General features: G+C 34.5%; 3 protein-coding genes across 8 annotated transcripts; 1 reads left to right on the forward strand and 2 right to left on the reverse strand.

Moving 5' to 3' along the window:
* Positions 1 to 1,030: 1,030 nt before the first annotated feature.
* Positions 1,031 to 10,160, reverse strand: LOC123899770 (alanine--tRNA ligase, chloroplastic/mitochondrial). 5 transcript variants are annotated; one of them, XM_045950986.1, is made up of 11 exons: positions 9,714 to 10,160; positions 9,100 to 9,562; positions 8,926 to 9,004; positions 8,707 to 8,841; positions 8,472 to 8,621; positions 8,134 to 8,244; positions 7,112 to 8,029; positions 6,674 to 6,946; positions 5,425 to 5,634; positions 4,307 to 4,464; positions 1,031 to 1,829 (listed from the first exon to the last, which is right to left on the reverse strand). In XM_045950986.1, exons 1-11 carry the CDS (start codon positions 9,823 to 9,825, stop codon positions 1,493 to 1,495), a joined length of 2,946 nt encoding a protein of 981 aa, XP_045806942.1. In that variant the 5' UTR covers positions 9,826 to 10,160; the 3' UTR covers positions 1,031 to 1,492. The 5 variants fall into 5 exon arrangements, with proteins under 5 accessions (XP_045806942.1, XP_045806941.1, XP_045806939.1 ...); XM_045950985.1 differs by having other exon boundaries at positions 8,472 to 8,624; positions 9,714 to 10,097; XM_045950987.1 differs by lacking the exon at positions 1,031 to 1,829 and adding an exon at positions 2,256 to 3,112 and having other exon boundaries at positions 8,472 to 8,624; positions 9,714 to 10,099.
* A 4,174-nt stretch (positions 10,161 to 14,334) lies between these two features.
* LOC123899519 (coiled-coil domain-containing protein 124) lies at positions 14,335 to 15,589 on the reverse strand. Its single transcript, XM_045950670.1, has 3 exons — positions 14,826 to 15,589; positions 14,624 to 14,743; positions 14,335 to 14,520 (listed from the first exon to the last, which is right to left on the reverse strand). The coding sequence occupies exons 1-3, from the start codon at positions 15,372 to 15,374 to the stop codon at positions 14,503 to 14,505; spliced, it is 687 nt and encodes a 228-aa protein (XP_045806626.1). The 5' UTR covers positions 15,375 to 15,589; the 3' UTR covers positions 14,335 to 14,502.
* A 2,677-nt stretch (positions 15,590 to 18,266) lies between these two features.
* On the forward strand, positions 18,267 to 20,035 carry LOC123897568. Of its 2 annotated transcripts, none has more exons than XM_045948263.1 (5): positions 18,267 to 18,475; positions 18,593 to 18,951; positions 19,060 to 19,173; positions 19,459 to 19,603; positions 19,695 to 20,035. In XM_045948263.1, exons 1-5 carry the CDS (start codon positions 18,350 to 18,352, stop codon positions 19,764 to 19,766), a joined length of 816 nt encoding a protein of 271 aa, XP_045804219.1. In that variant the 5' UTR covers positions 18,267 to 18,349; the 3' UTR covers positions 19,767 to 20,035. The 2 variants fall into 2 exon arrangements, with proteins under 2 accessions (XP_045804219.1, XP_045804218.1); XM_045948262.1 differs by having other exon boundaries at positions 18,269 to 18,475; positions 19,705 to 20,035.
* The last annotated feature ends 1,855 nt before the right edge of the window (positions 20,036 to 21,890 follow it).

Genomic DNA, 21,890 nt, shown 5'->3' on the forward strand with positions numbered 1-21,890 from the left:
AATAATGGATACTAGACGGTTAATATTATTATAGCAACACATAATTAATGTGCACAATCCAAATTTGCGAAATGCTATTTATACCGAAATTTCATAAAGAAATTAAAACATCGTCATCTTTTCTTATTTGACAATAGCGCTATACTATTAAGAGAAATTGTACGATTCCCAGCATTCTTTCTCCCAATACATTATGGCCAACAAAATCTACATCACACAGGATATTGCTTCGGTAAGTCCATTTAGGGAGAGAAGTTTGAGCGCAGTGAGAGGATTTTGGAGGAGTTAAGAAACAATGGTTGTGTTTGCTGGTTGTGTTTGATTCTCTCAGTTCTTTTTATTCAATTTCCATTCAATTGATTTTCTGGATGTTTTTGAATTTCTTTTGTGATGATTCCTTATTTGAATTTAATATATGAATTTTTGGGGACATTGTTGCTAGAGTTGTTTATCTGTGTTTTTTATTTGAAATCGAAACTTTATTCCCAGAAATAGTCGGGAACTTTTCAATATATTTTTTCCTATTATTAATTAGGAAAAACTGAGTACATAATTGCTTATGTAAGACAATGTCAATTAATTAGGAAAAACTAAGTACATAACTGCTTATATGAGACAATGTCAAATTAGTAATTTAGTTTAAAAAATGTTTATATTTATTATCCAAAAAGAAAGCAATGACCAAAAAGATAAAGTATAAATAGCAGCCGGACAAGATCTAGTAAAAGTGACAGATAACAGAAACCTTTGAATATATCATATCGTGAATTTGATCGAAGTTAAATGAATGAATCAGTATCACCATTCACTCACGCACCTTATAGCAGCCTCCGGGTCAAGGAAGCTATATTACGTTTTTCCTTTCTTTTTGTTTGGACAGCCAGCCAAGTGTAGTTGAAAAATATGTTCCAAAATCAAAAGTACATTTCCAAATGAATATTAGACAGAGCACTCTTTTTAATATTATCTCAAGTTATTAACTCTTATAATTTTATTAAAATAAAATTATTTGTTCACAATTATTTGATAATTCAAGAAAGATAAAGGTGACATTCTTTATGTCCCAAGGTAATGAGTTTGTAGTTACAAAGTTTTGCATCCAATCTGAGATGCACCAGTCCAAAATTACAAGCTGGGGGAACATATCGGCCAGCACTGGACTGTTTGTATCAGGATACTACATAGACTTTGGTACAACATACAGTCACATTTTTACAACCACTATACACTATTTGGAAACTTCCATTATAAGCCTCCTAGAATTAAAAGCAAAACAAACTTCACTCGAGCTTCCATCCCTCTTGTGCTGTATAGTCTCCAAAACAAAGAATCAATATTATCAAACTTTCATTATAAGCCTCCTAGAATTAAAAGAAAAATATCTTCACTTAATCTTCCGGCCCTCTTGTGCTGTATAGTCTCCAAAACAAAGAATCGATATTATCTGTTGTGCCTTAATTAACATAAAAACATTTGCCATGTGTCCCGGGACTTAGTTCCCATTTTCACCAAGATGAGCTATAAGCTCTGACTTAGCTTTCTCGAGAGCATCAGCCAAATTATCAGGCTTCCTCCCACCAGCCTGAGCAAAATTGGGCCTTCCACCTCCTCCTCCACCACATAATTTTGCTATCTGTCCAATAAACTTACCTGCCTGAATCCCCTGATCAACCACACCTGGAGTAAAAGCAGCCACTAGACTAACCTTCCCTTCACCTGGACATGAGCCCAGGACAATAGCTGCTGGATCTGCCAGTGTTTCCATTAAATATTCCGCGGCACTTTTAAGTGACTCCGCATCAACATCATCCAAGCATTCAACTAGTATCCTGAAATTTTTTCAACAATCAATAAATAAAAGTGATACATCAACTTAAAGATCATACAATTATTAAATTTTCAGCCATAATTTTTCTTTTCAAATTTTAAGTCCTACCTAGGGATGTGAATGGAGAACTCTCCCGCTCCCTTCCCCACCTTCTAAAATATTTCCCGTCCCCATTCCCCACTTCGAGGAGAATTCTTTCCCCGTCCCTGTGGATCTCGACAGTTCCCGCGAGGATCCATCAACATTAAAATATATATATATATATATATATATATATATATATATATATATATATATATATTATTTTCAATCAAACTTGTAATAAAAAATATTAAGTTTAATCATAAAACAAATTAAAACATTATTGCAACAAACATCACATATAATATAAACAAAATTTACATACATATTGTGTGAAAATATAAATAAATATAATATATAAAGTATTTAAACATACATATATAAATGTTGTTTTAATAAAATATTCATGGGCGGGGGACAAAATCTCATCCCCATCCCCTAACCTCTCTCAGTCTAAGCCCGACCTGTCAAAAAATTGAAGGCATAAGCTTGACAAGTAACCTGACACAGGCTTATTTTATAGGCCTGAATCTAGTCTTTTGAAAGTCTGATATGACATGTTATCATGTTTAAAAGCCTCTTTCATATGAATATATTTAAATAAGTCATTATATCAATGTTTAAATATACTAATAAACAAAGAAAGTCTGGATTTTTTATTTTATTAAACTTCCAAGCCTTATTTATTCATTTATAAGATAACCTTCTTTATTTTATTAAACTTCCAAGCCTTATTTGTTTCAAAAAAGTATATACTAATAAACTAATTGACCAATGAAATTAAACTCCCTTTTGATTAGGTTTCCACACTTAAGAACAGACATGGGCGTGTGCAAGACTTCCCCCAGATCCCACCAGAGGAGCTTTATAACACTACGATTAGGTTTCCCTTTTTCATACTCACAAAGGGTCTGACTCTATCCCGAAGTCCCCACAATGACGGGAGTTTTAGCACCAAGTTACTCTTCTTTGAAAATATACATACGAAAGACAACCTCCCATAGTTGTGTCTACAGCATTCACAGAAAACATATTCAATGGAATGTCAATTATGTGATGCAACACCTCTGCTTCCTATTTGTAGGCAGAGACGAACCCAAGGGGAGCAGGTGTGCGCAGAACTTACCATCGCTGACTCGTTCCATGTCATTCTACTTCTATGTCATGGCATATCACTCCGATCGGTATTAATAGGGTTTTGCACTGTAAATATTAATAATAAATATTGCATGAATATTAATTTATAATAGTTAAATAAAATATAATATGTAAGGGGGCATCAGCGGAAACATATGGATTTTCAAGCTTTACTGAGTTGGTGAAGGTGGAAAGCTAGTGCTCCTCTAAAATCTAAATAGTTGATAAAGATCTTGTAGTTGGTGGAGTTTCCTAAAGCAAAAGTGCACATGCGGTGAGTTAAAAGTTAAACATTTATGTCTGAAGCAAAACTTTCCCTGCCAGAATAGGGATATCACCTTTCACCCAGGAGGTGGAGGTGGTATCTGCAAATGAGAAATAGAGGACAGGGAGGACCCGTGCCTTCCGCCATCTGTTCCTAACTAGACAACTTTTGTTTTAGCAGTTATTGGGTTACCTTCAAGTGGTTCCTTTAATCAGGAATAAATTAATTTTTGGGTTTTATTGCTTTTATTTTTAACTACTATCAACGCCAATCTCTTGAATAATCCTAATTAACAGAAAATTAAATTCACAAAGTGAATATAGACAGAAGATTTATATGCTTGATTAAGAACAACGATATACATTAACTCAATTTATCCAAGCATTTGTCATCTATTAAATTTATTCATAACTAGTCTTTTGTATGTGAGTTAAATTAATTACCTTCTATTTTTTCTCCTAATTACATGAAATGTTTCTAAATAATAGAAATACAGCACCGCAATTTTTTTTGAACAAGCACAGCACAACAATTAGGATGAAATGTTTCTAAGTATTAGAAATACAGCACCGCAAGATTGTTGGAAATTAAGAAGCCCCACATAGGTGGGAACAAGAAAAACTAAGATGTTTATAAGCGGTGGAAAGTTTGAGTCCACTGGTTCAAATTTTTGGACAATGGGTCTCCACACTTAAGAACACAAACTAGTCCACTACTATGCCACACTCCAATTGGGATTGGATTGTGCAATAATTTAACTGGTTTAACTGGTCTGAAAAAGTTACATTCGGACTTGAGAGGGAGTGTTGGAAATTAAAGATGGCTCGCATAGGTGGGAACTAAGAACAAGAAAAACTAAGGTGTTTATAAGTGGTGGAGAGTTTAAGTCTATTGGTTCAAACTTTGGACCATGGGCCTCCATGCTTCTAGTCCACTACTATGCCACACTCCAATTAAGCCTGTGCAATAATTTAACAAAGATGGAGAAATATTACCTGTACTGTTTTGAGTTCCCCACCAAAAACGCTCTGTTTGCAATTACTGAAGCTTTGTAGACTGCTGCTTTTGCACGCACAGCCGAATTTTCATTTCTTGCTACCCGTAACTCCTCTAAAAGGTTTTCTATCCTCGCAGTTACTTCTTCAGGTTTAACCTTCAAAAGTTGATTATTGATTATAAGTTACATTTAAGGATTAAAAAAAAAGAAGTCGACAATGACCACTGACTTTTTTATTTTATTAAAAAATTATATTGTAGGTTAATATAGACATAGAGGAAACACTGTATTCGAGCAACATCTGCAACAAGTAACCCCAAATATGTGAAGATGAAAAAGGGAGACAGATCCATTATCTTATATATTTAATTCATAAGGACACAAACTAGAAAAATCTTTCAAAGGCATGAAAATATCCTGGTAAATACTATTGAGGAGTGCCAACAACACATTCTCTAACATGCAATTTGGTGGGACCCAGGTGAAGTTTAACCAATCAAAGAGTGTGTTGGAAAGTTGTGTTAAAAAGTGTGTTGCTAGCATTATTATTACTATTTTTTTGGTAGGAAACGGCCATAATTAGGACCTTAGGCACCCCAGTGGCTCCACATAGTATCACCAGGTCTTGTGGACCGGCTATGGGACTAATCTCCGCTCCAGTGCTTAGGTCACAGCTGAAAGCTCTTTGCCCTCCCCAAGAGTGTGTTTTGCAGGGATCGAATTTTGATCTTCCCCCACAAACTCGACGCTACTTAACCAACTGAGCCACACGTTGCGGGTTCATAGTAAACACTTTAATAGAACATGGAAAACACTACCCAACTATGATTGAATCCCATCTTATACAAAATATGATGGTTTGCCTCTCAACCCTAATTTGGTTGTGCAGTCAACCCCAGCAAAGGGCAAGGAAAACAAATGAATGCCTATGCACACAAATTTATATAATTAAGGATTGGTCAAATTAATTGCATGACTCATGGATATTAACTGTATAACAAAAAATTAAAATTTAGGTCCATGTAGATGAAATGAATATTAATTGGTTGTCCAGAGGACAAATTGTAATTTTTAAAACTTGAGCATAATTTTGAAACACTAAGATTATAAACATACTTTGAGAGTGGAACATAGCTGTTTCAGATAAGAATCTCGGGCATTGACATATTCAATGAAAGCTTCCCCAGCTACAGCTTCTATTCGCCTGACACCAGATGCAATACCCTGCTCTGAAATTACTTTAAAACCACGAATTTCAGAAGTATTACTGACATGAGTCCCACCACAAAGTTCCATCGATACTCCAGGAACCTCTACCACACGTACCTGCAGTACACCAAATATGTAAACAAGAAGAAACATGATACACATCATAATTTTTTCCCCGATTATTGAGAAGTAGAAATATACAATACATTGAACATATATACTCTCATTGGCAACTTTGATCCTCTAGCATTCAATTGACCTGACTGGTTTATAGTGGATTTAATAAACAGTTTGGTAAAGAGACTTATCTCCCTAGTTTATAGGGTTTTTTTATGTGTTATTTCATATAGCATTTGAACCCATAGTTTGTATTGTATTATTTTCTTTTTCATTTTACTCTCACTGTATTAATTATATACTCCCTTTAAAACAAAAGAATCCTAAACCCTAGCGAAAATATATTTGCCTGTAAAAATTTATTAAAAACCAATACTATAGATACCACATATTTTATGTAAAAAAGATAGATATGTCATTTTATATTTATCACCGAATTAACTGCTAACTTTACCAAATACTTTAAATTCAAACAGTTAGCTTAGCCTCTTTTAGCTCTTAAAAAAGTTTTCAGAATCTAGTATATTATGATGCCAAATATTTTCACTTGTTCCACCCAAGTATCGAACTCGGGTTCTCCCGAACAATTCGTCTTTAACTGGAACTCATTAACCACTTGAGCCCAATCACTTGATTTTGACATTTCATTTGTACAGTTTTGGTGTTTTATACAGCTCAATGATCTTAAAATGTTTTCAGAATCTAGTATATTACTATGCCAAATATTTTCACTACTATGGTCCATGTGTAGGTGGTGGCACGCGTGACAGAGAGAGGGATAAATGTTGGAGCATCTGAAATGACAATGTAATTGGAATCTACCAATGCTAATGAGGGAATTTAGGTTAGAACTAGAAGGCATGATGATTTCTGAACAATAGTTGCAAGCCATCCTTGAATGTCAAAGTTTTGACCCCTTTTGAAGTACACACTTCATGTTACGTATGTAACCTACATGTCATGTTTAAAACTACCAAAACAGAAGCAAGCAGAATGAATTTCAACATTAAATATCAAAATTGTTTGTAGTAAATCCAACCTCTTCCCCATATTTTTCTCCAAACATTGCAATTGCTCCTGCTCTTTTTGCATCAGCAAGAGGCATCACTTTGGTCTGAAGAAGAATCGCATTCTCAATCCATCCGTTTATCAGCACTTCAATTTCTGCAAGCTCGCTATCAAGAAGTGGACGGTGGAAGTTGAAATCAAACCTGAGACGATCAAATGCCACCAAAGAACCAGCTTGAGAGGTCTCCTGACCAATGACTTTTTTAAGTGCTGCTTGTAGTAAATGAGTAGCAGTATGATGAACCTGTAAAGCGCCAATTATACTCACTGTAACAACTTGTAAGATTGGAATTTGAAAATACGCATGACTATGATGATGTAAGGATTTGTCTTTATCAAATTTTATCCCGAGTGAAGATTCACCAAAAAAGTAAATGAATAAAATTAGTGGGGTACACAGTTTTTGTACCTTAGCTCGTTGCCTCAACTTTACATCCACTGTTGCTTCCACTTGTTTGCCAACCTCTACAACACCCTTTTGGACTCTACCCTTGTGAACAAATATATTACCAAAAGACTTCTGAACATCTATTATCTCCACTACAGCTTTAGGTTGATTCTCACCCTCTGATATATACAGAAAACCATGATCTCCAATTTGTCCTCCAGATTCAGCATAAAATGGAGTCTTGTTTAGCAAAACTTCCACATTACTCCCTTCACTGACCTGTACAGCTGGATCGCCATTTACCACTAGGCTTGCTACGATAGCTTTACAATAAAGACTTTCATATCCAATAAATTCAGTGTCAGGTACATTGTCTGCAATATTTGTCCCGCTTCCAATGGCAAGCTTGACAGTATTGTGTGCAGCTTGAGATTGACGCCTTTGCTTCTCCATCTCAATATCAAAACCATTCATGTCAATACACACACCACGCTCTTCAGCCACTTCTTTTGTTATTTCCATGGGGAAACCATAAGTGTCATACAAAATAAACACATCTTCACCAGCCAAACAAGGTACAGATCCATTTCGTTCAGCACTTGATATAGCATCTGCAAGCTTTTCATCAAGCAACTTCTCTCCTCTTTCCAGCGTCTGCACAAACCGAAACTCTTCCCTCTTCAACTCCTCGAGGATTCGGGGTGCTCTGTTCTTCACATCAGCGTCAATGTGTGTACTTAATTCTACTACTTTCTCAGCAATAGTAGGTAAAAATGCTCCTTCAAGGTCTCCCCTACCATCACCTTTTATACCAAGCAACCTGCCTGTACGAACAACCCTTCTGATAAGCCGTCTAACTACATAACCCCTCCCAACATTTGATGGGACGACCCCGTCAGAGATGAGAAACACAATTGCACGCATGTGATCTCCTACAATCTAAGAAAATAAAAAATAACATACACTAAAAAGTAATAAGAAAATGGATTCAAATATACTATTTAAAATTCTACTGCAGCTTGTATGAAGATAGCCATACTTACTTTCAGATACCTCTTTGTCTGATCATCAGAAATGCCATATGAAACATTTGCTAATTGAGACGCCTTCTCTATGATGGGGAGAATCAAGTCAGTTTCATAGTTGTTTGGAACCTGCAGTGAACATTGAATAAATATATAAAGGACTTGGGGAGCAAATGAAAATGATAACGCTACGAGTAATATTTCACTCGCACCCTTAGTTTTTCTCACTGTGAAAGAGGAGGGAGTGTAGGGTATGGTGCAGAAGTATCACAGTTCTAGTTCTAGTCCTCTAGAAATACTTATAAAGTACAAGTGGTCAGTTTTACAACAATTCAAACTTCAAAGGAATGCAATACCTTTTGAAGAATGCGAGCCAAGCGCTCTAGACCGAGCCCAGTATCGATGTTCATCTGCTTTAGCGGTTCAAGAGAACCATCGTCTTTTTTATTGTATTGCATGAATACTAGATTGTAGAACTCTATAAAACGCGTATCATCACCAAGATCCTGCTTTCATCCCCACAAAATGTAAAACATTGTCATTGAAGTGATTTGGAAAAACTCAATTTGAAAGTATATCTATCATACTTACGGCATCGATGTATCCCCTCTCAGGATGAAAATCATAATAAATTTCGGAGCAAGGACCACATGGACCCGTGACTCCACTGGTCCAAAAGTTGTCGTCTTCACCCAACCTCTTTATTCGCTCAACGGGAACACCAACCTGCAGAGAAATGAAGAGATGGGTGTGTTGACAGGAGAGTAGTTAGAAAGTAATATTAACAGGGGGTGGGGGGGGAATAGGTACCTGTTGAGACCATAACTGAAAAGACTCATCATCATCTTGATAAACACTAATCCATAATCTTTGAGGAGGCAAACCAAACCTAAAAAAGTGAATGAAAGAGAAGTAAAGCAAAAGTATGTAAGAATTGGAAATAGGAATATAGGAGGGAAGATGATGTTATGTTATGTTACTGACTCAACAGTAGATAGGTCCCATGCCCATTGAATAGCTTGTTTTTTGAAGTAATCACCAAAGCTGAAGTTTCCAAGCATCTCAAAGAAGGTATGATGTCTTGAGGTATTGCCAACATTGTTGACATCATTAGTACGGATGCAGCGCTGTGAAGTAGTAGCACGAGGGACTTGTCTGGGAACATTTCCAAGGAAGATAGGCTTGAATTGAAGCATCCCAGCGATAGTGAGAAGAACGGTGGGGTCATCTGGGACGAGAGAAGCACTTGGAAGGACCTTGTGACCACGGGAAGCATAAAAATTCAGAAATCTTTCGCGTATGGAATCTCCACTCACACGTTCTTCTTCCTCAGACTGCGAGTGAGATGATGATGATGATGATGCTGTACAATAGGGCGGAGAACCACGACGTGGACGCAGTTGTAGTTGTTGTTGTTTGAGAGAGATAAATCCTCCTCCTCCTCCTCCTGTATAGTAGTAAGTAGGAAGATATGAAGAAGAAGAAGAAGAAGAAGAAGAAGAAGAAGAAGAAGAAGAAGAAGAAGAAGAAGAAGAAGAGAAGAAGAAGAGTAGAGTAGTAAAGTTAATTAAAGGAAGAGCAAAGTAGTAAGTAATTACCGGTGGAAGTGGAAGTGGAAGTGGAAATAGCAGCAACAGCAGTAACGGTGGCAAGTTTTGGAAAGGGCGGCAATGGCAAAAGGTGTGGGAATGGAACCGCCAACCCTTCCATGCCGATTGATTGATTGGTTGATTCTGTTGTTGTTAATTAGTAATTGAGGAAGAAGGAAGGAACGGCTAATGGATAACCATATGAATGGAATGGAATGGATGAATGAATGAATGAATGAATGATACTATTATATTATCTTCTTTTTCAATTCAGTCTTTGAATTTCCTCTCCTCCTCACTGTCACTCACTACTCACCCTCGCCACATATTCATCACCCTCCCATCCCAATCATCTCACTAACTTCCCATCTCCTTGCTTATTCACCTGTTACTTAATTATTATGCAACATTATTATACTTTTCTAACTTTATCCTTTCAGGATTAATATTTCATCCATCCTAAATTATAAAATCATATAGGAAAAACATAAATATTAATTTACATTTTTGTCTTTTCTTTAAAATAAATTTTACAGTAAGACCTAAAAAATAACTTTTATTGGTAATTGCTTATTAAAAAATAAGAGAAAAAGGCAAATTAAGTACATTTAACATTTTTATTTCATGACAATAAATGAAAACAATTTTTGAAAAAAGAAATATCAATTTTTTTCTCCAAGCAAAAAAAAATAGGGTAAATAGGGTTTTACCCCCTGCAAAATAGCCGAGTTTTGCATTACTCCCTGCAATATTTTTTTTTGTGATTACCCCCTGTAATATGAAGATTCCCTCAATTACCCCCCTAAGTTGCCAACTAGATGTGAAATCTTTATTTTCGATGATGTGGCACGCATATGTGGATTTTATTTTAATTTTAATTTATTTTTATTGTTATAATGATTTCAAATTATTTTTATATATAAAAAAAATCTGCAACAACAAAAAAAAAAGATTAGGAAGAACAAATAACAACATCTTCATCTTCAACTCTTATCCCTCTCACACCATTTACCTCATCTTTTCTTAATTCTTATGTTTCTTCTTCAATAACAAATTAACAACCCAAACTATGTATGAACAGTAGCCTTGTGCTCCATTACTCAAAATTCAAACTCAAATCCAAATGAAACTTTTGCTCTCAAAATCATACATCTGGAAAATCACACCATGCCCAAAACCTCTTCTTTCTTCTTCTGCCTACTCTTAAAGAATAGCGATTCCGTTGAACTTTGTGATGCTTAGTTTGTCATATGCGGCGACTTCATCGATGGTTTTGGCTACCCGGTGCATAGCGGCGAAACAAAGTTGTATGAGTTCGCTTCTTGATTTCATTTTTGCAGACGGTGGAGGGGCGGAGGTGGATCGATAATTGGAAAAGCTGTTTTCTTAGAGATCGATAATTGAGTTAGAAGCATCCGTGTTTGATTGAATTGCAAAAACTGCTCTCTATCTCTCTCTCTCTCTATTTTGATCTGTTTGGATGTGTTTTAAAGAATGAGTTTTTCTATGTTCAAGTTTTAATTTTTGGGTTTAAGTTTTAAGGTGATATTGTTGTGAGTGAGAAAGTTTTTCTGGGAACTGCATTTCAATGAATTTTTCTGGGTTTATGTGATGAACTCATGACAATTGTGATGAAGATGATGAAGAAGAAGATGAATTTTCGGTGAACTCATTTCAATGTTGTTGCAGATTTTTTTAATTTTTTTTTTAAAATAAAAATGATTTGGAATCATTATAACAATAAAAATAAATTAAAATAAAAATAAAATCCACATATGCGTGCCACATCATCGAAAATAAATATTTCATATCTAGTTGGCAACTTAGGGGGGTAATTGAGGGAATCTTCATATTACAGGGGGGTAATCACAAAAAAAAATATTGCAGGGGGGTAATGCAAAACTCGGTTATTTTGCAGGGGGTAAAACCCTATTTACCCAAAAAAATATATTAATTTTTTCTTATAATTTGGAGAAAGGGATTTTTTTTAGCTGTAATATAATTATAATATTGTAAAATTTCAATTCCTTAAAACGTTATTGAGCGGTGTAACATTACTCAAATGTTACACCGATGTAATTTAATCTCTCTCTCTCTCTCTCTATATATATATATATATATATATATATATATATATATATATATATATTGTCAAAATAATTCACTGCGTATAATTTTATTTTTAAAAACATTTTGAAGTTTATTCATGTCTCTTGGATCTAACTCAACTAACAATACTCAAATTATAAACACCGATTGCGAAACTTTATGGGGGAGCTTTTACTAAATTTTGTTTACATGGGAAAAAATTCTCAAAATAGTTTTTTTTTTCTTCATTTCAATCCTCATTAATTGATTTATTCTATGTAATATAGTTTTTTCTTTTTAACTTTGTAATATGTATTTTGTTTTTTTCCTTAAATTCATATCAAACATGATCTAACTGGATCATATCAGAATTGATTGACTCTGATGGTAAGGTTAAGGCAATGTGGTGGTTCACAACGAAAATGTACCTACAAAATAGGTTAACACTACAACACTCAAGTTGTAATCAAGGTGGAGTGAAAGTAAGAAGTGATGGACTTGTACTTCGCAATTATAGTGGAGACAGTTGTAACCGTCAACATGAGACCCAACGTGAAGTGTGGGCAGCCGTTGAGATTACTCTAAAGGTTTAGATGAACTATAAAGCTATAAAAAGTCCATCGTGTTTCTACGTTGGTAACTTGCATGAGAAGCCATTGAGGCAGAATGACAATGGGGTTGGATAAAGATGCTTAGACCGCTTTGTATTGGACATTGGCTCAGTACAAAACAAAACATAAATCAATTGAACGGAAATCAAATACTATATAAAGAATAAAACAAAGGTTAATGAATGCTTCAAAAAAAAAAAACAAAGGTTAATGAAAAAAATAATATTCTCTAAATGAATAAAAATTATTTATAAATTTACTTTCAAAAATTATTTATAAATTATTTAAAAAACAAGGCCAAGCAATGTAATAGCATGAAACGGAAACTTGGTTAATTGTTTATCGGATGAGTTGTTTAACATACCATGAAGATCTATTTTAGTGCCCACAACTTTTTTAACTGTCCACTCCAGAGATTTAAATTTATCTAACATTTTCTTTTTCATGGTAAGGACAAATTAATCCCTCAATTATAACAAATTAGAGACTAATTTGTTCGAAATATGAAGATGTCATAGATTAATAACTTACGTTCTATTTTTATTAGGAACTGAATTGAGCCAGAAAAAAATTGTGAGAATCAAAATGAATGTTCCCTTGTATACTCCTACTAATTAGCTGTAGCCTCCCCCATTCAAACCCGATTCTGAATATAGGACTGAGACTGACATAAAGCAGGTTTGCAGGAATATAGTGGAATTAATTAATAGAACACATGTTATTGCAGAAAAATGCAAGAAGTCATATCCTGGATCATTCTTGAGACAAGCACATGATCTTCTCCCCGAATTCGCCCGCACTATACACAATGAAGCAGCCACGAAAGGGGGCTATGGTCGTGGAAGGTGATGGTGGCCGTAGATGGAGGGTGAGTGAGAAAGAAAAGAGAAGTCAACATTAAATGGTGATTATAAATGAACCACCATGCATCTTGAATTCAAATTTAAACACTGAAAATGCAAGAGTGTTAAAATTCTTAAAGAATGTTTTGTATTTGTCGGGAAAAAGAGTGCTTTGTAGTTCAAGTTAGTGTCACAGATACTCTAATCAACTACCCAATCTTAACACTCAAGCAAAAACAAAAAATCATATCAAAGATGGAATTTATGCATACCATTATAAGACCCTATTCCTCCCGACAATAATTTCACCTACCCTGCAAGTCGTGATTAAATATGAAGCTTTCTATATTTTTCATGCCATTCTTCCTGGTTTTCTATTCCTTTTATTTTATGAATCCAGTTATAAGAAACTGAGGGTCATTCTAGGTGGTACAGTCAGATTTCCAAATCTTCAGGTTTTTCGGATCAAAACAGCAGTGGTGTGGGTGGGGTACTAAACAGTCTAAACTTGATAATTCAAATGAACAAGATAAAAATGGTGGAAGGGAACTCACACTAATCAGTGCATGCCAATGCCACCTTGTTGTGATGTCTTTCAGAACCATTAGAAGTTAGAACACTGCTACATTCACTGTGCTATTTCCAACTTTCATGGTATGCTTTGTTAATTTGAATTGCTATGAACCTATCCTTACATCCAAGTCTTCTAGGATCAAATACCCATACCACACTCCACACCTAATAGCCATGAGGCAACCCTTACATTTAAGCTTTCAAAGATAAAAGATCGAATAGATCCACTAATGATAGATACAAATAGTTGGCAACTAGTGGAACAAACAAAAAATATATAGGCAATTATATTATCCAAAATTTATACTAACTAGTAGATGAAGCTCATTGGACAATTTTAATTGAAAGAAATGTGGGTTAAAAAACAAATGTACTTATTTAAAAAGTGGAGAATGGTAGTATTTCAATGTAACCCTCGGAAAAATAATGAAAGTATTTATGATTTGGAAGCAGATGATAAATATAAAGAGTGCATGCGGCCTCAAAAACTTATTGGTTGTAGTAGGCAGAGGAGAATGAAAGTGTAATTCCATGCAATGACAATAATGTTTGTAATAATTTACAGAAAGTGAAGCAAGCTCATATACTGCTTACAGAGGGATACCAATATAATAATGAGCTAATGACAAAGTAATCATGGATTTAAGGGTGGAAATGCTATGAAGAACCATTGAATTCAATCATTCACTCAGCAGCAGCGATCTGGCAATAAAGAGAAACAATTTTGTAAGATGCAGTTTGTATGTATAATGAATAAATTGAGTTATTTAGTTAGTTTGTGATGGATGGATGGGGTTGCACTGACTTGATTAAGAGGATTGTCAGGAGATTTCTTCCAAAGCTTCCAAATCATGTCCTTGTATTGTGTGTAAGTAAGCCCCGGTTTCTCTTCTTTCAACTTAGGAAGTTCAGCTTCTTCAAATGCCTGATAAAACAATTAATTAATTAATTAACAGAATCAAGATTAACAAGTTGAAGAAGAAAAAAAAAAAAAAAAAGAAGAATACCTTGAAGGAAGCCTTGAGGCGCCTCTCAGGATGCCTGTCCACAGGTAAGTTGTTATCGATGCTCATCTTAGCGATGGCTTCGTCAAGAGTACTTGCTTCGATTATCGAATCATCGCGATTCGTATTCGAGACAAGCACCACTCTCTCGTACTCCTCCTCCGCAGCCGACCGATTCTTCGATTCCTCCGCCTTCTTCTGAGCCAGAGCCCGTTCCTCCTCGCGCCGCTTCCTCAGCTCCGCCTCCGTCACCTTCGGCACAGGGATCGACACCCTGTTCGCCTTCTTGTCCGGCTTTTTAATCATCTTCTCCAGCTCTTTCTCCTCCAGCTCCGCCAATCGACGCACCTCCGCACGCCGTGCCGCCGCCTCAGCCTTCTTATCTGCCTCTTCCTCTCTCTTCTTGGCGGCGCGTGGCTTTGAACTCTCCGCCTCTCGCCAGTACTGTTCTTCCTTCTCTCGAGTCTCCCGCTCCTTTTTCTCCGTTTCCGCGGCGGTCTTCCGAGCCCTGGCCACCTCGGCCTTAGAATTCACTCCCATCTTTTTCGGCATCTCTGTCTCGTCTAGTAGGGTTTGGTTGCTGAATTACTTTCTCCTGTTATGCTGCTGCAATGCAACTGCGAATCTGCGATTGCGATTACGATTACAACAACTTTGTAGCGGAATGGAAGAAATTACAAAGGAACCGTATGTCTACACTCAATAAAAACTTTCTTCTTCAATCCAACAAGCCTACCATTGATCCGTGGGCTTCGGCCCGTTTCATCACTATTGCCCACTATCAAACCGCTATCACTTTTTTATATACTTCTAATAATAATAATAATATTCTAATAATCTTTCTATTATGTCTAATATAATAAAATCGATTACCACCAATCTTACTATTTTATTCTTATTAGTTTTAACACGTTGTAAATTTTGCATCCTTTATTGCAATTTTACTAAAAAATAAATATATAAATAATATAAGATAAATACAATAAAAAAATGATATGCTTAAAAATAAGAAGAAAAAAATTATAGATAGGAACAAAACAGAACAATCTATATTATAAAAAAACAGAAAAATTTAAACATAAAAATAGAAGAAAAAAAGTAATTAAAAGATTATAGAAAGTTTAGTCAATAAAAAAAATTATAGAAAAGATAAGAAAAAACCAAAAAAATAAAATAAGAATATAGAATACTAAAGTTTATTTTGTTTTTATTTATTTATTTTTGATGCATAACATATTACAGAGTAATTTTTTTGTACATAATATATTTAATTTTTTGGAAAGAGAAAGTGTGTGAAAAAAATATGAATTTATTGGTAGATTAAAATGATCGTATGATAGAAAGATAAGATGCAAAAATACACTTTGTTAATTTGGTGTTATTATTCTAAAAAGACACTTAAAACCAAGAGTAATAATAATATAATAAAGTTATTATAAAAAAATATAATAATACAGTTATCGTAAAAAATATAATAAAGTTTTGCGTAAAAAAATAAAGTTAATTATTTTCAAATTTTCTAAATTACCCTAAATATCCCTAATCAAATTTATAATTTTTTTTTATTAAAAAATATACACGGGCCCATTATTTGTCACTGATACATTAAAAATTGGATAAATATTTATCATTGATAATTTAATCACTTTTACAAGAAATAACACAATAGTTTCACTTATATTTAACAATATTATATAACAAATTTTTAAATATTTTATTCTAATAAGTTATTACCTTAATATAAAAACAAACTTAAATATTGAATAAAAGTCAATAGAAATGCACGGATCATTTAATTGGTTTTGTTAATTTTCTTTTTCTTTTGTTTTTTTTATTATTTTTTTACAAATTTTTATTTCGTTACTCATTCATAGAGTACACAATACACATACATATTTAAAATTGCTAAAAATAAAAAAGATAAATATGGGAACAAATTCACAACATGCATGTTAATAATACCATAAAATGACAAATTGTATAAATTTACATATTTGACTATATTGAGGTGTCTGTAGTATCAATGTCTTTGAAAATATAGTGTTGATGGCACCAAAATCGTTGATTGAATCTGCACGATAACCTGAAACAAATAAACACTGCATCAAGACAACAAAAAAAAATACACTTTTCTGGTTGCTGAGAGGTTGAGTCGGCTCAACACTTGTTCCTTTCCTGCAGTACTTTTGGTGCCCTTTGGTCCCTTGTCAGCTCCTGGATTGGTTCTCCTTTGGTGACTGCTCAGACTCTTTCCGATCATTTTGTCCGGTTCACAGTTTCAGCAGGTGATCTTCGAGCACGACGTTCTTTCATGCAGCTCATTTGGCTTGCTTGTGTGTGGGTGGTGTGGACCGAAAGAAACCACAGATTGTTTAGAGACTCAGAAAATACAGTGCTTCATATGTTGGACAAGATCAAGACTTTTTCATACAGGAGGTTAAAAGCGACGAGTAGTACTCTAGCTGTGAACTGCCATAGTTGGTGGTCTAGTCCTATGCTTTGTCTGGGCCTTGTTTAGTGTAGTTTCTTTTGGTTCTTGTACTATGACTCTGTGTAATATTTCTTAGTCTCTTTTGGCACGTCTTGTGCTGAGAAGACTATTTTGTTTATACATATATATCTCATTTTGGCTTGTTAAAAAAAACAAAAAAAATACACTGCACTAAGAGGGGAAAATAAAATACATTGTGCTATGAAGGTAAATCAAAAGAAACAGTGTAACACTATAAGACAGCGAAATCACAAAAAAATTGGCATGCCTAAAAATATCAAAAAGCATATCCCTGACCATGTCATGTTTATATTTGAAGTCTAAAAGCTTCATTCAATGAGTTGCATGCTCCTCAAAAGTATCAAGCACGATTTACGACAAACAGAGCCAACCCCCATCCTTAGGAAATGACTGAATCATAAGGTGGTACCTAAAGATAGTGTGATACTCTAATGGAGAACCGGGGATAGTTAGGAGAAAATCTTGAGCATGTTTTGTTTTCAAGCACCCAAAAACAGAAATTAAGCTTCTAAAAAAAAACTTGAGAACCTTTGATGAAGTTGATATAATATAAAATAATTATAGACAAGTTCATCAATACTTATATCTTTAACTAGGAAAAAGCCTTCTAGAGAACGAGTTTGAGTTTGCTCAATTTATTACTCATCCATTTGTTGTCCACTTATGAAAAAGATAGATATAAGTGAAAATTAGTGGGACTCATTAATCGGTGGAACCCACAGTGTAAAAATCAAAGCAAATCAATACTTTAAGGAAGATAAAGCCTTCCGGAGAGCATACATTGACAAAATTATTTATGATATACTGTATGTAAAGGAAAACCGTAATATTTAATAAAAAAAATTATCATAAAGAGGTGCGAGTAGTACTATTTTTTGTAACAAGAAAATGAGAAAAATAAAAGAAAATAGTGTTTTTGTTTATTGCTTATCTGTGTGGATTAAACCAGTAGTAGTAAAGAAACTAAATAAGTGGAGAGTAAGTCATAAGGGAAGGAAGGAAGCAGTGAGCAGTGATGGTTGTTGTATGTGGAGGAAAATGGATGTCAGGTTCTCGCTCTCCTCCTCCAATTCCATCCAAATGCTCAAACCAGTCACTGTCTTCTTCCTCCAACAACTATCGACCCGTTGTTATTCTCCCGGTTAGTATTTCTTCTTCTTCTTCTTCTTCTTCTTCTTCTTCTATATAAGCACTGAGCAGTGATGCTTAATAGTATTATTATTATTAAGGATAGATAATGTTGTTTGTTTTGAATCAGGGCTTAGGGAACAATTCGGGTGACTACCTTAAGTTAGAGCAAACGCTGAACGAAAACTACGGCTTGTCCACTGTGGTGGCGAAGGTATCGAGACTTGATTGGCTCCGAAATGCCTCTGGTTTGATTGATCCTAATTACTGGCGTGGTACTCTTGAACCAACCCCTGTCCTAGATTGGTATTTGGAGAGAGTTAATGATGCCGTTGAAGAGGCAAAGGAGTTAGCAGGAGAAGGAGGAGATTCGACGACGACTCTATCATTGATTGGCCATTCAGCAGGAGGATGGCTTGCACGGCTATATATGCAACAATTTGGGGTGTCCCATATATCCTTGTTATTGACTCTTGGAACACCTCATCTGTAACTACTTTCTCCTCCTCCTATTTATTCAATTAAATCAATATTCATTCCTAATAATAATAATAATAATAACCTCGATCGATCTCTTCTATTAATTAATCGTTTCAGCCCACCTCCAAAAGGTGTTATCGATCAAACCAGGGGTCTCCTTGATTATGTACAAAAATATTGCTCACAACCTGTATACACCCCTCAACTCAAGTATGTATGTGTAGCAGGAAGGTAAGCTAAACATACCTTTTCTCTTTCACACATCCATTCCTTAATACTTCAAATTCAATTCATTTATCCAATTGTGTGTGTGTGTGTTTTCAAGGAAGGAGTAACATAATAACATCTATCTGTTTTCATAACATTAGATGCTACTACTAGTTTAGTTTACTACTAGAATAGAAGTAGAGCTACTCACCAAAAAAAAAAAAAAAGAAGTAGAGCTATGCGGTCAGTCAAATTTTAAGTTGTTACTAGAAAAGTAGGCTAATAGCATGCTGGTGCTACAAAATGAAGGTATATTGAAGGGGCTCCTCTTTTTGGCAAATCAAAACCAAATGTTGAGGCTGTACTTCCCGAGGCTGCTATTATGAACGCCGCAACCACTTCTTTACCTAACACAACATTACGCGCTCGCTTTGTTGGCCAAGGATACAAGCAGGTGAATTTATTATAACCAAAACTGTTATATATTTTGCAAACTGCTATCGTTTGCTTGTTTGCGATACATCTGATCTGATCAAAGTTATAAGATTTTGTTAGGTTTGCGGGCAAGCAGATGTATGGGGAGATGGTGTTGTGCCAGAAGTATCAGCTCATCTTGAGGGTGCACTTAACATTTCCCTGGATGGAGTTTATCACTCCCCAGTTGGTTCAGATGATGCCATTAGACCATGGTATGGTTCCCCTGGTGTGTTGGAACAATGGATACAACATCTCTTTAATTAACTTCAACATGTTATTCAATACACTATCATTTTATTAATAGTATACCATCATACAAAATTATTTCCATGATTTCATTCATTGTATTTATGGCTTTGAATTTGCTATTCTTTAATTTATTACAAAGTATATTTATATTCTGTTGTTAGAGGGAGGTTTTACTCTCCACAATTTTGAGTTAATTCTCTGTTACTCTTGTAACCGTTTCTTTTCTTCTTCGTTTTAAAATTGGGGAAGGAGAATTTATTAAATGTGGTTGCTCACCACATCTTTTGAAATAGCTTTAAAAAGGTGAAACGAAAATAACCAATCGTTAGTTGATTCAGTAATAATTGCCGCTAAATTTGGTAGGGAGGTTCATAGTTCGATCCATCGCAATTGTGATCAGAAAGAGGCTGAAACCACTTGATTGATGTCAGAACTGACATCCGAACCAGATTAAGCGGTCCAATGACGGATACTGTTAGTGAAAACAAAAAACAAAATAAAAAAATAGCACTGATAATGATTTTATAACTACCCCAATATACTAACACCTCAAGTGTTTGTAATGGTATCTTAAAGTGAATGATTTTGGCTATGGTATCAAAATATATAGTTATACTCTTATATTTTCTCTTTATGTTGCTAGCTCACTTGGCAAGGACTTTGAATAAATAAATAAAAAATCTCATTAATATATTTTAAAATTACTTTGAATTTGTTTATGTTAAGAAAAATTAGTTACCAAAATATATATTTTTTTTTAAAATACTAAAAATAACTTTTCATTTAAAATAATTTTTAGATATTTTTCTTCGAAATGAAAAAAAAAGGGAGAAAGAAAGATATAAAATTCAAAACTCATTAATTTGTTTAAAAGAAATAATTTTTTCACAAAAAAGTGATTTTATAGTGTTTTTTTTAATCAATAAGAGATTTCTAATTTAAAATCTATATTAACCACAAACTTAATAATATTTGGTTATAAAATAATAATCTAAAAAAAGCTACTTATAAAATCATATTGATTTGGATGTTTTTTATGAATCAAAGACTATAATCAACATTTTTTTTTAACGGAAAAGACTTATAACACTTCGTTCATGGTAATAATATATAGGAATATCATTAAAGATGTGAAAATAAGATAACAATGTGGCTGAAGGTAAGAAAAATAAAAGAAGGAGGTTGAATTTTATGTGAAATATTCTAACTGACGTGGATAAGTGAGATGACGGGGGTTTAAATCCCGATCCCCTGCATATATAATGCAATGTACCTATCAACTGAGCTAAGCTCACGGGGACACCATTTTAAAATCTTTTTTTGAGGTCTGAGGTTTGATTCTTTCTGGTGCCAATTTGGGTGAGTGATGACAGTCAATTATATGACGATTTTAGTAGTAAATTATAGTAGTTTTAATAGTAATTGAAGCCACAATGAGTCTCGGCATGGCGCGATGAGAAGACGGTTTAATTGAAGAAAAACTGTAGAAAATCTTTTCCATCGTGGCACGATGGCTTGTCATCGTGGCACGATGGCTTGTCATCGTGGCACGATGATGACTTGAAAAATACGCAGAAAATCCTGAGAAGATCTTCCATCGCACCACGATAGGATCCATCGTGGCCACGATGAGGCGAAAATACACGCCATCGTGGCCACGATGGGTGCGATGGATGCGCAAAAAAAGCTCAAACTCAGCTAAAAAACTATAAATAAAGTCTCCTTCCTCCACTATTATTCATTCAAAAAAAACATTCAAAAATATTAAGACTTGTTCAATATTCACTCTAGAGTAGGAGAACTCTAAGGGGAAGACAATGAGGCCAAGGAACTCCAAGGCCAATAAGGTTCTTTTCTTTCTGCTTTTGTAATTTATTTTTCCTAGGTCAGGTGGAGTCGAGGAACTCCCTTACGAATGCTTGATTTTGTAATTTTTACAATTTGGGTATAATTCAATTGCTTTCTTATTGCTAACTCTTTTATCGTCTGGTATTATATTTATTTTAATATTGATC

Source organism: Trifolium pratense, linkage group LG7 (assembly GCF_020283565.1).
Source record: "Trifolium pratense cultivar HEN17-A07 linkage group LG7, ARS_RC_1.1, whole genome shotgun sequence".
In the NCBI taxonomy this organism is placed as follows: Eukaryota; Viridiplantae; Streptophyta; class Magnoliopsida; order Fabales; family Fabaceae; genus Trifolium; species Trifolium pratense.